Raw genomic sequence first — 14,480 nt, 5'->3', positions numbered from 1 at the left:
GCATTTGCCTTTTATGCCACTTAACAGAGTTTAAATTCTTTTTGCTACTATGTCTGCTTTAGGAATCTTCTTCATTTTTTCTAATTCCTTTCCTTGGAGCAAGAAAGTCCTGATGGCTTTGAATGTGTTTTTCCAGAACAGGTTTACAAACCCGTTTTGAGCCAGGCTACTCAGGTGATTCTCCTTTCGTGTATTTCTGCACTATGAAGCAGAAGGACGTCTGACAGCTGCCTGCCCATGGAAGGGGAGCAGTTATCCATCCACTGGTGCTCCTGCTGCTGTCACAGTTTCACTGATCTCCCTCAACATCCCCTCGGTGTTTCCCATCCTGCAGGGTGGCTTTTAACACTTCCCTAGTGCTGGGATTGTATAACCTGAACAGGGAGGCTGTTACAGGTGGGAGTTTGGTGCAAGGATTAAATCATTTCCATGCACGCTGGAGCCTTCTATCTTAAAACATGTCACCTGAGGGAAAACGAGATGGTAACTACTGCAGACTAACAAGGAATTGTTGGAGTGCAAGGAGGGAAGACTTCATAGGCCTTAGCACACATTTATTTATCATTTCCAGCCTGGTGTTGCTATTGGTGCTGGAGCTGGTGCCTTTGTTAGCCCAGTTTTGAGTCATCCTTGGTGCCCCTGACAACTGTCTTTGGGAAGCATCTTCCATTCCAGGCCCAGAATCAAGAAACTAAAGTCTCAACAAAAGAACCAGCCTGACCTGCTGTTGGACAGGTTTATTTAGAACCACTCTTATGTCCTGCTGCTGATGGGAAAGCAGACCCCATCCTGGTGTTATTTACATTTCTGAAGACATAATTATTACACAAACAACAGAAGGATGGGGGTGAGAGGGAGGAAGTAGCTGTATGAGATCACTGGGCTAATAACTTACTCTTTTTGGAACATTCACAGTTGTACCTGTAGCCACGGTGGAGTTCAGAGCCAGGGGATGGCACTGGACACTGAGTTGAAACAGGGACAGCCCAATCTGATGCACAGGGATCTCCTTTAGCTCCGTCAGAGCTGTAACTTCAGCTTGAACTCCTCAAGGCTGAGCAGTAACCATAGCTGAGCCTTTTAGGGTTTATTCTGCTGCCAGGGCTCCATGTCAGCAGCAGCCCAGGGCAGTGTTTCCAATGAACGTGAGACGTGGATTCATGTCTCACCTCACCCTGGTCCTTGCTGTGTGTGGCTGTGCCATCAGCATCAATTTAGAGGACGCTGTAATCAATTTACTAAGCTGCCTAAAGGTGCCTTTTGGTGGCCTCATATTTATTAATCAGGCCCTCAAACAGAAAGATGACTTGGCAGAAATTTTGCTACACTTTGTGATTTGAAACCTTAATTAGCAGCCAGAATGTCCCCAGGATTACAAGTGTGTCTCTTGTTTTAGTCTCTGTGTAAAGCAGCTCCAGGTCAAACCACAGAGGTGGTTTTTTTTCTGATTTAGTACAGAGCAGTACTTCAAGAGGGGAGTTAAATTGTAAAGACTGGAGTATATTAAGTAGTGCTTCAGCACTGCATTCCTTGGATCAGATCTGAGGAGTGTGTGCATCAGTTTCCAGCTGCTCACATCTGGGAGTGTCTTCACTGCTGTGAAGGGCTTCACTGTACACTTTGGTCCATGAGCTCTGAATTATTCTAGACAGAAAGAGGAGGAAAAGAGAATTACCAGAAAACTTCATAAGCACACACAGAGATTTTTTTTCATCCTTTGGAGGCTTTTCCTGACTGACCTTATTTGTGGAAAGGTGACCAAGCCAAGCATGGCAAGAGAGATGCTGGAATATTACGCTCTCCCAGCTGAATCCATAGGTGTGATCTATGTAGAGTTCTGATCTTCCCTGTCTTCCCCAGCCCCTCTATTGTTCAGTGTGCACACTGATCTCTCCACACCCCTTTATATTGTGCTGGCAGGATTGGACAGGCTTAATTTCTGTGGGACAGGGCAGTAAGATAAGGTTGCTTCACACAGGACAACTGGTCAAGTGAAGGTATTCCCAAAGATGGACATTTTGCTGGCTCTCACTCCCCCAGGGCTGGCAAGATTCAGAGCATAATTCAAGTTCCACGTGGCTGTTTTCAGGAGTGAGGGATACAGAAAACAGTAAAACTTCCTTTGGTGTCCAGTGTAGAGAAAAACCTGACATGTCCCAGGGACATAGAGACAGGTTGTGCTGCTGGAGGAAGACTTTTATCTGCCCTTAGCCTGCCCTAGACACTCAGGCACTGTATCTCAGATAGCTTTGCTCACTTTGGGTTGCTGCAAGCTTGTTCCCAGACATCCACATGCAGCTTCACAGCACTTGTGGTCTGTCTGTTCCAGCTAGCAGAGTTCTGGGACTAGACAATATTGACTGGGAGTTCTTTTCCCCCTTAAATTGCAGCAAGCACCTTTCCATGGACATTTCCAGCAGTGGCAGCTGGCATTGCTGAAGGAGAACCTTCAAACCTTGAGCAGTGCAGCAGCAGTGAGTGATGCACAGGATTGAGCAGGGAATGGTACTCACCAGAGCGTGGGGACATGGAAAAGGGAGCAGCATTTACATGAGCTTAGCCAGGGCGCTGGGAAAGCCTTCTAGCTGACTGCTGTCGATGTCCTGAGGCCTGTCAAGGAAGAGCACGGGGATGGCGTAACTGGGATCAGGAGAGAAATTCTCTTCTCTGCTGCTATTTTACTGGATTATGAGGCTGAGAAGGCAGCAGAGTGATGTGCTGCTGTGTGGTGCAGTCTGGCTCAGCACAGGCTGTTCTTATCTGCACCCTGCTTGGGGTCAGCCTTATCCTTTCTCTGGCTGCTCCTGAAATGACTCTTAATCCAGGAGCTTCACACCTGCAAGGCAGCCAGCAAAATAAGGACGTGGCTGTGTTCCTGCAGTGAGCAGAGGATAAACTGGTTCCCACCCACCTTTGGTTCTGCAGGATGGCTCCCAGGAAGTCCCTCAGTACCATCTGCTGCTGGTATTGGCTGTCCATCAGGATGCTGTCGGACTGGCGCCTGGTCAGGAATTCCTGCACCCCTTCCCCTGGGCTGCTCTCGCTGCCTCTGTGAGGTGAACATGAGAAACCTCTTTGTTTCTGAGATGCTTTTTTGTCCCTCACTCAAAGTTTGGCTCAGGCTGAGCAGCAGAGAACGGGAGCCTGCTGGGACTGAGCCTGGGGCTATTCTTAATTTCGGCAAGGAATTGGTCACTGTATTTGCTCCTTTGTTAGAAGATGGATCTGGGCTGGGTTGCATCTGACCAGCTGGTCTTGTTTAGTGGCAGTCAGGGTAATGGAGAGGCTGCTTTCTGTGTTCAAACCAGGCCAGGGATAATGGTTCCCTACCAGTGAAGGATCATTGCAGATATTATTTACAAATATTATTGCTTGCCGTTATTGCGGCAGAGCTCTCAGCTGATCTGATGCTCACAGCCTTGGAGGAAAGGATTAATTAGGCTGCTTAATAACTGTGATAAGGGGTATCCAAGACTGTAGGGATGCAGGATCCCTTTGGGATGTGGAACAGCAGGAGAGGTTGCTTCTGTTGCAGTGGAAGGCAGCTATTTCTGCCAGGTGTGTGGAAGCCACTGCCCAGGGTAATAAGCAAAAGGCAGCCCTAGGACAGCGGGGTGCTGGGGCTTACCCGAGCCTCTTGCCAATGATGGTCTGTAGGAATTTTCGGGCGGAAATCTGCCCCAGGAACTTCCTGTAGTTGTCCGTGAATATGGCGTCAGCGTGGCGCTGCATCCTGGGGGGAAGGAAGCACAGTGTGCTCGCCGAGCTGTCAGTGAACCCTCCAGGTGGGAAATAACCAAACACCCCAGCGCTGATATCAGGGCAGGGAACCACAGCAAACACCTTGTACTGTTGGAGCCTAAAAGGACTTGAGGGAGCTCAGTCCTGACATGGAGGCAGCAGGCAAAATAAAATATCTAGGGCAGAGGTGGGATATTCCTGTGCTCTGCAGCAGCACCATCACCTCCTGGGAGGCCTGTGTCTGGACAGGGTGACAGGAGCCTCCAGCAGGTCTCTAGCCTGTGGTTACACCCAGGCTCCAGAAAACCCACAGGTAAGGAAAGCACAAACCACTCGGCTGGTCCCACTGTCGTAAGGACGAGTTCTCTGTGCTTCAGACAGAAATAATCATCCTCTGTTTCCAGGCAGAGGTGGAAAGGAGAGGCTCTAGCATCCCTGCAGATAGATTCCCAGAGCTCAGTGGAAAATCCTGTTCCCTGCAGCAGCTCTGGGCCTGAGAGCCTGCTCCTGTCAGTGTGTCCTTGCTGGTGGGGGACAGCAGGACATGGCTCTGGACGTGGGTGATGGTTTGGGACTAAGTGAGCTGCTGGTCTGCCCCTGGGCGAGGGGGAACTGTAACCAGCACACTCTGCAGCAGCAGGGCTGGCAGGTGAGGTACAAACCTTTCCTCAGTGGGGTCTGGTAACAAAGCCTCCTCCTGCTCCTCTGCCAAGGGGCCGTGGCTCTGCAGTGAGCTGCTGTGCTGCAGCTGGAAGCTCATGGCCTTGCCAGCAACTGGCCCTGGACTGTACCTGCAAGAGAAACCCCAGGCACGCTGTGAGATGTGCTCAGATGCCAGCTGGGGCTCAGTCTTAGCCATTATTCCCTACTCTCCTGCTTTTGCTGTCTCCATTTGTCATCCCATCTTAGCAGTAACACAAGTACTGTCTGTCACTCTCCCCAGCTAGAACCTGCCCTGAAGCTCTTCCAGCAGTGAAAGGATGGTTTATAGAGCTGCCTCAAACACACATCCCCCTCACTGAGCTCCCAGCATCCCTGAGCAAAATCCCAGTGTTTCTGGTACCATTGTGCCACGGCTCTGGCACAAGGCTAAAGCATTTTCTGTGGGACGTTGCAAATCCACATTAGAGAAGCCAGTGCTCAATTCTGGGCTTCTGTTGATCTGTAGAGGTACAAAGCAGTACTGCAATTTCTAAGATCCAACTTGAAATATTAATAGGTATCTGTAGATTTAATGTACTAGAATATCTGCAGTTCTGACTTCAGTGCTGGTGCCCTGCAGCCACATTTTTTTATCGGTGTTTGAGCTGGAGGTGCTGCCTGCACTGGAGATTGCCAGATTTCCTTTATAGAACCCAGCATTCAATTCTAAACCCAACTGTTTGTGCTGAAATATTCCATCAGGTGCCTGTCTTCTTTGAGAATCCCTCCTAGGCCAGCAGTGTAACCCAAAAAAATTAAGACAGGGCAAAGAAATAGGCCTAGAAACACATTTAGAACTCATCTGGCTTTCAGAAGTGCTGGCAACTTTAGTTTGGCACCTGCTTATTTTGCACAAGGTCAGAGATGAGGCGGAGTGAGAGTGTGCATAAAGCACTTGGCACTTACCTGAGAGCTGGGTAGAGAGGAGAGGAGATGGAGCACGTCACTAAATGCAGGAACAGGAGCAGGGCGGCCTTATCCAGCATCTTCCACCCCTCAGAGTCACCTAAAACACAGAGCAGCCTCAGTCAGGGCAGGGAGGTGCTCTGGGCCAGGGGGGAGGCCAAGTGCCACCTTCGTGTTCTCAGTCCTTCTGCTCATTTCTCAGCACAAAGGGACTGGGAACGTGCCTCAGTGGTTGTGGTGCTTCCCAAGGCAGAGGTGTCTGGGTGTGGAAAATCTCCCCCATGGAGGGCAGCTCCTGGGGACTGTGCGTGATCCCCTGGGAGCTGCTGCCTGCCTTGGGGCAGTGTGTGATCCCCCTGAGAGCTGCTGCCTGCCTTGGGGCAGTGTGTGATCCCCCGGGAGCTGCTGCCTGCCTTGGGACAGTGTGTGATCCCCCGGGAGCTGCTGCCTGCCTTGGGACAGTGTGTGATCCCCCGGGAGCTGCTGCCTGCCTTGGGACAGTGTGTGATCCCCCGGGAGTTGCTGCCTGCCTTGGGACAGTGTGTGATCCCCTGGGAGCTGCTGCCTGCCTTGGGGCAGTGTGTGATCCCCTGGGAGCTGCTGCCTGCCTTGGGACAGTGTGTGATCCCCTGGGAGCTGCTGCCTGCCTTGGGACAGTGTGTGATCCCCTGGGAGCTGCTGCCTGCCTTGGGGCAGTGTGTGATCCCCCGGGAGTTGCTGCCTGCCTTGGGACAGTGTGTGATCCCCTGGGAGCTGCTGCCTGCCTTGGGGCAGTGTGTGATCCCCTGGGAGCTGCTGCCTGCCTTGGGACAGTGTGTGATCCCCTGGGAGCTGCTGCCTGCCTTGGGGCAGTGTGTGATCCCCCTGGGAGCTGCTGCCTTTCTTGGGGCAGTGTGTGATCCCCTGGGAGCTGCTGCCTGCCTTGGGGCAGTGTGTGATCCCCTGAGAGCTGCTGCCTGCCTTGGGGCAGTGTGTGATCCCCTGGGAGCTGCTGCCTGCCTTGGGGCAGTGTGTGATCCCCTGAGAGCTGCTGCCTGCCTTGGGGCAGTGTGTGATCCCCTGGGAGCTGCTGCCTGCCTTGGGGCAGTGTGTGATCCCCTGGGAGCTGCTGCCTGCCTTGGGGCAGTGTGTGATCCCCCTGGGAGCTGCTGCCTGCCTTGGGGCAGTGTGTGATCCCCTGGGAGCTGCTGCCTGCCTTGGCTCAGGAGGCAGGGCCGATCAGGGTTTGATGCTGTGCCTGGAGGAGAGCTCTCTCTTGGGCTGGTGTGAGCCCCAGGAAGCCCTGCACCCCTGTAAAGCACCTGGATGAGGGCAGCAGTTGGCAGGGGTGTGAAAGGAACCTCGCTGCCTGCACAGAACATCTGCAACCAGCCCGGGGACCTCTCCTGTCAGGGGATGTGTCTGCTCACATGGCTGCGCCTGCAGGGCACGGGTCTGTGCCTGGCACCACTGGCTGCCCAGGGACCGGGGAGAAACGGGGAAATGCGAATAAAATTCCTGGGCAGAGGGGTAATGCCGGCACAGAGGTAGCCCTGGCAAAGCCACTTACCGGAGGCAAGCGCTGAGCTTGGTTTGGCAAACAAAACCCAGCCTGTTCCTTCCGTGGAGAGGGGACTGGACCGAAATGTGTCCCTTTGGAAGGGCTGAAGTGCTGCTGTGCGGGGAGCAGCCCCCAAACCCGCCCTGAGCGCCGGCTTAGGTGCGAGGGCAGCTGGGCTGAGCCCCGTGTGCAGCCCTGGCTGCAGAGCATCGTGTCCTGGGCTCGGCTGCAGAGCTGAGAGTGACTCAGGCCGGGGTCGCCCGAGGTCACCCACCCTCGGGAGCTGAACACCGAGCTTTTGTCCGTGGAAGCCGGCAACAGGAGGAAGGTATTTCCGTGAATGCTGCTCTTCCCGAGTTTCCATTGAAAGTGACTGATCTTTTGCTCAAAGAAGATTCTTTAAGAATGTGGATAGGAACCTTTAAAATAACAAGTTTCGCCCGTTCCTTATTTTATTTTACACAAGAAAAGAGCAGAAAGGCGTTTGATCTCCCTAAGAAGGAGAAAAGAATCCCTCTTCCAAATGTATAACGATACTTCCTTACAAAAGGAGCAGCTTCACATGGAAAGGGTTTGCTCGGACTTCTCGAGTGAACTTTCAAGCAGTGGGTTCTACTGATGTGGGGGAGGCTCTCTGATGGAAAACATCATCACGGAGCCTGATGAGCTCTTTTCTGCTTGGACAGGACAGGTCAGCACAGAGGGGGAGGCTGATTAAAGAGCTGTGGTCTTGCAAGTGGGTCTGATGTTGACGCCAGGGAAGCTAACAACAGAATTCGTGGCAGAAATGCAGGGGCAGACGCGGGAAAAGGCGTCACTCTGAGAAATGGGGTTTCTTATCCTAAAGTCATTCTCAGCCAGTCTCTGTTTCCAGATGGGACCAGCAGCTTCCCCAGCATTTCCCCTGGGAATAGCACAGTAACTCCTGGCTCCTGCAAAGCTCCTTGTGCTCACGGGTAGCATCTCCTGCCTCCTGCTCTATTACAGAATCACTTTGGCCCCTCAAAGAGCCAAGAAATGCTTAAAGGAAGGAAAAAGAGGACTTTGATAGACATACAGGACTTCTGCTTTTAGAACAAATCCCCTGATTCCCTTTATTTTTTTTACTTTTTCATTTGAACTTAGAAAAATATGCTTTTTCTGTGCCTTTTCCCTAAATATCTTTAAGAAAATCCCAAGTCAGTTCTTTCTAAATAGAGGAAATTACCTAAGGCATCTATCAGTGGGTACCAGCATCTATAAGTGCCAACCAGGAGATTTAATCAGTATTAGGGAAGCTTCTGTGTGAGCTGAGAAGTGCCAGTGTAAATGAAAACCTATCCCAACGCTGTCTGCTTCCTCTTCTTAGGATACAGCCCTGATCACCACTTTCTTCCTGTCTCTGGCTTTTCTTCTCTAAATGTTGGGTTTTTCTCTAGAATTGCTTTCTGAATATTTGAGGGTTGGTTTTTTTTTTTTTTTTTTTTTTCTCTACTATTAGTTTCTTAACAATTTTTGGTTTGTTTGTTTCCGGCTTTCTCCTTCTTCCTCTATCCTGCTTTGTCTTCTCTCCCTTTGGCTACAGCCTGGTTCCAGATCTTTGAGTATGTCTGTCTCCCTTTTTCCCTCAGGAATAAAACAGAAACCAAAGTCCTACATCCCTTCCCAGTTGTGTCTGCTATTTCAGAGGAGAAGCTGGGAAATTGAAGTGTCACCCTGTGTGCAGGCAGCTTGACAGCTCTGCAAAACATCGTCACCTTCAAAATTCTCCTGAGGCGAGGGGCACCTTCACTTTCCACTCTGGCAGTATGTGAAAAAAATGATTAATAAATAAATTCCCCTTAAGATGAAGAGCTTTTAGCACCATTCCAGCAGATGAAGCTTTGCAATAGCTTTGTTCCATCCTGTGCAGTGGGAACAGCAGCATTGTGACAGGGATGTTGGAGAGCTGAGTAGCTACCTCTTGCCATTTCTGAAACCTCAACCCGAGCAGTCTTCAAAATGCCTCTGTGTAGATGAAATGAAGCTTTTGCCATGCCTGCTGTTTTATAAAGCTGAAACTTTTATACCCTGAAATGCTGCATTAGAAAAGCAGAAATCCTTTTTAAAGCTTCCCTGTGCCCCGTCATGGCTTTGCATCACCTGTAACACACAGCTGTGTTTCTCCTCAGGCTTTGGTTTGGCTCAAACACGGTTTCTTTGCTGGGTGAGTAAAACACCGTTCATTTGTCAGGGTAAGAGAAACTCACACCAACATCGCAAAAGAGAAAAATTGTGCTACAGCCAGTAATCATCTAACGTGTTTTATAAAGCTCATCTATTGTATAATTCCATTGGTCTGCATCTCTGGTGTAGTTCAATTGTTTTTCCCTACAACTTGGTACAAAAACACTTTGGTACAAACCTTGGTATGGTACAAAGGTGCCTGGCAAAGCTCATTCCTGATGCCAGCTTTGATTGAATTTCAGGGGAACTTAATTCTCTCCAACTTCCAAATAGACATTATCTTGTTAAATGCACAGAGAGAGGATCCCACTTACCGTTCCCGGAGGAAACAAACGCTTCCTAGATCAGCTCCTGCCCAGGTGCTCCTTCCCCTGTTGCAATCCAACTTCTCTGGAGCTGTGCCTGCGGTGCCGCCGGTGCCGGGCAGGATGCGGAGCCGGGAGGACAATCCCGGACCTCCCCCAGTGTCCGCTGCCTGCCAGGGAGGTGCATCTCCGCCTTTTATACCTGAGCTCCCTCAGGAGTCCTGTGGGCTTCCACGCGTCAGAGAATCAATTATCCTCCTGAATTTCAAAGGCTGTGTTTGCCTCCCCTTTGTGTGTGTGTGTGTGCGGGGAGGGGGCTCTGCCCGTAGCCCGGGGTCATTTGCGTGCTTTCTCTTCATCCCTCAAAGAGTGAAGAGCAAATAACAGCAATAATCTGCCAGAGTGAACGACAAATTCACTTTGCTAGGTAAACTTCGCTTTCCCTCTGCAATTGCATTTTTTCCTTCTACTCCACAATGAGAGTGAGTTAACCATTAGTACTTTCTCACACTGCCTGAAGAGGAGGGTTGATCTTTTTGCCGTTTTATTTTTCTTTGATTATCAGCTTTTTCCTCCTTCTCCTTTGTTACTCACACCTGCATTAGGGGGGCAGTTCATGCTTCAGTCCCTTCTAAACATCACAGCTTCACACCAAGCCCACAAAGCAGCTGAAGAGCCTGCTCCATTCATTCCAGCTCCATTCCTGCTCTGGAAAAACGCTGGGGTGTTCCCTGGGGTGCTTCGTGCTCCGGCAGCTGTGTTCATTCCTGGAACAAGGTTTATGAAAGCCCCATTAAGACAAACACAGAGCCTTCGTGCCAAGAGGACCAGGATAGCTCAGAGGACTTCAAAATGAGGTGTCAGCATGAGCTCCACCGGCCAGGTTTTTCATATTGATTTACAATGCCCAGAATTGATGGGGACGCAGAGCATCCTGTCTCCCGACTGGAGGATGGGAAGAGGTTTCAGCAGGTGAGATGACTCATGTCTGCCTGCTGCCAAACACCTTCACCTGGCACCACAGCTGGTGGTGGCAGAGAGGGATTGAAGGGAGGATGGTGCAGCTGGGGTACACGTGGGTGCCTGTGTGTGCGGGGGGGTCAGAAGCATCCAGTGACGGCCTAACTCTGTTATTGCCTCTCATTGCTTCTTGCAAATCAGGCAGGTATATCATCTGTGTCATCCACTGGAGATGGGGATTTCTGGGTGGCACAGAGCAGCTTTTCCAAAATCCATGTCCTGGTGTGCACAGCTGCATGCGGTCCCTGCAAACGGGAAAGGGATTTTTGTGAGCTTCTTTGAATCGTGTTCTCTCATGTGTCAGGCTGGTTGCACTAAATTTTCAGCATGACTTATTTATCTTCCACTGTCTCGGTGCTGCACTGGCTGAACAGAAGAATCAGATCATGCTGTTACACCAGTTGAGAGCCAGCACTATTTCAAGGTATTATCTTATAGCCTGCTCTTGAGCTGATTCTCCATCCAGCTGGCCCCTTGCCTTACACAGAGCTGCATATGATACCAGGCAATATTTCTCTGATCAAGGAGAATCAGTCTATAAGTGACTGGTTTATTGCTGCCTGATGCCCAGTTTGGGTTAGGAGGGCTGTGATCTGTGTCCATATCTCAAGTGGGCTGCTTTCACAGAAAGCTCTGTAAAGCTCCATCATCCCAGGGGTTTCCTTTTGCTGCCCAGGTTGGGTTCCTGCTGTGCACGGCTGGACCCAGCAAGACCCACACTGATGGCTTTGGGTTTATTGCAGGAGGCAGCAGAAATTCCTGAAAACACTCGAGGCTCTGCCGGGTGCATCCAGCTCAGGAGTTCTGTAATAGTATAAACAGAGCAGCGCTTCTGTCCCTGGGATTTCCTGTCCCAACTTCAATCAAAACCTTCCTGTCTTCCCAGGACCCAGAAAGGTCATTTTTGGAGCTTCTCCACCAGGCTCTGCAGGTTCTCCCTCTGGCTCACGCAGCTACTTCTGCAGCAGAAATGTCTGTCATCCCCACTGCTGCCTGGATGAAGATGCTACGGACTGTGACAGCATCCAGAGTTGTTTGGAGCCAGTCTTGCATCTATCCCTGTTGGTGTTGCAGTGTGTGTTTGAGCTGGCAGCAGCAGGCTCTGTTCTCATGGTCATTTTTTCAGCAGGGCTGTCACACACGTAGAACTGCACGTGCCAAGGGGGCTCTGGCTGCAGTTCTGTGCTCCCCACAGCCCCAGAGCTGCCCCCAGGACTATCAGTGGCATTCAAAGTCTAAACATGCTGCCTGTGCGACAACGTTCCCCACAGGAATTTCACTTTAGGGTTAGTATCAATAACAATCTGGCACAGCAGATGACAAATTTGATTTGCAAAATGAACAGCTTTTTCTCTTTGGGGTATCTCTTAGTTTGTCCCTAGAACCCTCCCTGTGTCAGCATTCCCTGGCTCCCAAACCAGAGGTTTGTAACACTCATCACCTCCCACTGATCTTCATGCCAGCAGTGAGCAGTGGGTAACTCTCAGTTTGCCCTCTAAACCCAAACCTACACCAGTGCAAGCCTGATGGAATCTACAGCCAGGTCTGAGCTTCCACGGGCACTTTCAGCACCTGGAAGTGCAGGATCTCAGAGTCACATCCAGGCAGACCCACCCTCTCACAGCCCTTGGGTGAAGCACATGCCAGCTACTCTTATTTCAGTGCCAATCCTTGGCTGACAAAGGACACTGAGTTGGGATCCTGAAGCAATTTCCCAGGTATTGATTTTCTCTCAGCTTTACCTCCCTCAGTTTCCATGTCATGCTTTAAAAAATCGCCCTGTCTATTCCAGGTGCATGATATAACAGCTTCAGAAAGCTGAGCAGCATGTGAGTTGGGGTTCAGCCTTGTGGGGCTGAAACTCAGGACAGTCAGAAGTAACTCACAAAATGGCAAAAAACCCCATCCTGTGTTCTCAGCTGTCAAAAGCTTTTCTACACTTCTCCAAGATGTCACACAGGGTTGCTTCTGCACCCTCTACCACTTCCAAGAGAGCCCTGGGGGCAGAGCTGTTCCCTCTGCTTCGCTTTTACTTGAGTGAGAGGTGGGGTGGAGACTAACTTGTGGCAAATGCCCTAATGGTGAATTAAACAGAACTGCCTAAGACTAAAAGTTATGGGGGTTTTGCCTGGGTTTGACACCATAGAGGTAGGATGGAACCCATTTCGGTTTAAGTGTCTTATCTCAAGTGGCAGAACTTGGGCACGTTATAATAAATTCATCATCATTTAATTACTGCTGTGTTCACAGTAAGTTTCATTTCTAAGTTCTTTGTAGAAATCCAGTCATATCTGTGGAAGGAAAGCAAACTAAAATGAAATGAGAAAGACAGGATTTAGCCTGTGTTACCAGATCCTTCTAAGGAAGAAGTAAAAAACCCCCAAAACTCCAACCCAGCGGGTGTGGTGAGACTTGCCATTAGAAAATCATGCAAGATTTTGTTTCTTCTTCTTGGAAGGATAAAGTGTTGAGAGTTGGATCTTCAGATCCTCCAGACTCAACCCTTTGAACATCAATAGATTTCCTGAGGAGAATTTTCCCTGGAGGAATTCAAATGGGTAGGAAGCCAAATACAAACATTTATCAAAATAACCTCAAGGAAGGAGACACTGTGGATGAGAGCGCTGTTTGCACTCTGAGAATGAGTCTGAAGCAGGGGATCTGATTAAAAGCAGATCAAATAAATCAGAAATTCAAAATGTGCAAGAAGTGCTGTTGGAAAGGACTGTCTCATGGTGTTAAAAATCTGCTTGAAAAGCTTACTTAATCTTCAGACATTAACTATCCCTGAGCCTGTGCAGCGGAGCAAATGGCAGCAGCCTGTGAGATGTGCATCTGTCAGGAGGCCTGATGGGCTCTGCAGGTGGGATCCATTTATAGAGCCTGTACCTGTCTGGCTCTGGTTATTCCCTAGCAGAGCTCTGGAGCATTTCAGCATTGCCCAAGTGAACTGCCAAGAGTTTCAGCCAAGCATCAGCACGTTGCACTCAGCTGTAAACTTGAGAGTTACTGATTCCTGAATTTCTGGCTCTGTCATACCATCTCCTTCCTCCTCCAAGCCTGGCAGACAGAGCTGAGAGCCAGCAGTGAGTGTCAGTAATTAAGAAGCTCGTCTTTGGTCTTGCCACTCTCATTTCAGTTTGGAAAGGAGCCTTGGCTAGAAGGTTACACAGCAGGTTACAGCCAGAATCAGTGAACAGGGAGAGGCAGCTTCAATCCTTTGAAAAGCCTCTGATAAAAACCAGAATAAGAATGAGATGTTACTGGCATTGAGAAGGCAGAATGTGGTTTATGGAGAGGGAATGAGGAAGGCCGTGTTTCCAGTAAGGGATGAGAAATGAGAGCAGTTGTGAGTAATTTTTTTCCTGGCTGAATACGAATGTGCAACCTGAGGATGACAAGACCTTGGAGCACAAGGATCACATGTACAGCGAGTGGTAATAAAGAGGCTTGCTGCAAAGACAAGTGGGAAATACCACAAAGAAGAAATGTAGAAAGGACAATAAAAAGCCAAGGATTATTTGGATTTGGAGAAAGAATCCTTGCCTGAGCATTGTCCTTATTTAGAACAGAGTGCTGACAAAATTGCCATGTCCACTTCTTGAATCAATTTTAGCTTTGAAACCCACTTGCACCCAGTAGGCTTTGGGGAAACCTTCCCTTTTTTTTCAGTAAATAGCTTCCCTTTTTTCATCATTTCCCAGTCAGGTGCAAGGAGTGGCTCAGTGTGATGCTGGTGGAAGGTGGGGAGTCACAGTGGGCTGTGGGCACCTCCTGCTTGTGGCTCCCAGTCTGGGGCACTCCCCACCTGGCCTGAAGGTTTGGTGGCCTTGGGGTGAAATAAGGGGGGAGAGAAAGGGCAGGAGCTGCCTAAAAACTGCACATTTCACCTGCCTAATTCTACTCAGAGTGAGAAGTGCCCTTTCTGTTGGGGAGAGAAGAAAAATAAAATATACAGTAACGAGTGTCTTTTCCCCTTTGCCTGCAGACTCCATCTGTGAGGACTGCAGCCCGTGAGAAGGTGTGTGGACAGCAGCGCCAGCACAGTCAGGGTACTGGTA

At 49.9% G+C, this 14,480-nt stretch overlaps 1 protein-coding gene across 1 annotated transcript; it reads right to left on the bottom strand.

Annotated features, from left to right (window-relative positions):
* Positions 1-722: 722 nt before the first annotated feature.
* GHRH (growth hormone releasing hormone) lies at positions 723-10,335 on the bottom strand. The gene is made up of 7 exons (XM_040080097.2): positions 9,409-10,335; positions 5,350-5,449; positions 4,404-4,532; positions 3,629-3,733; positions 2,912-3,049; positions 2,514-2,610; positions 723-1,644 (listed from the first exon to the last, which is right to left on the bottom strand). Exons 2-6 carry the CDS (start codon positions 5,427-5,429, stop codon positions 2,547-2,549), a joined length of 516 nt encoding a protein of 171 aa, XP_039936031.1. The 5' UTR covers positions 5,430-5,449; positions 9,409-10,335; the 3' UTR covers positions 723-1,644; positions 2,514-2,546.
* Positions 10,336-14,480: the final 4,145 nt, after the last annotated feature.

Source organism: Hirundo rustica, chromosome 16, assembly GCF_015227805.2.
Source record: "Hirundo rustica isolate bHirRus1 chromosome 16, bHirRus1.pri.v3, whole genome shotgun sequence".
In the NCBI taxonomy this organism is placed as follows: Eukaryota; Metazoa; Chordata; class Aves; order Passeriformes; family Hirundinidae; genus Hirundo; species Hirundo rustica.
This window is presented reverse-complemented; position numbering and strand designations above follow the sequence as displayed.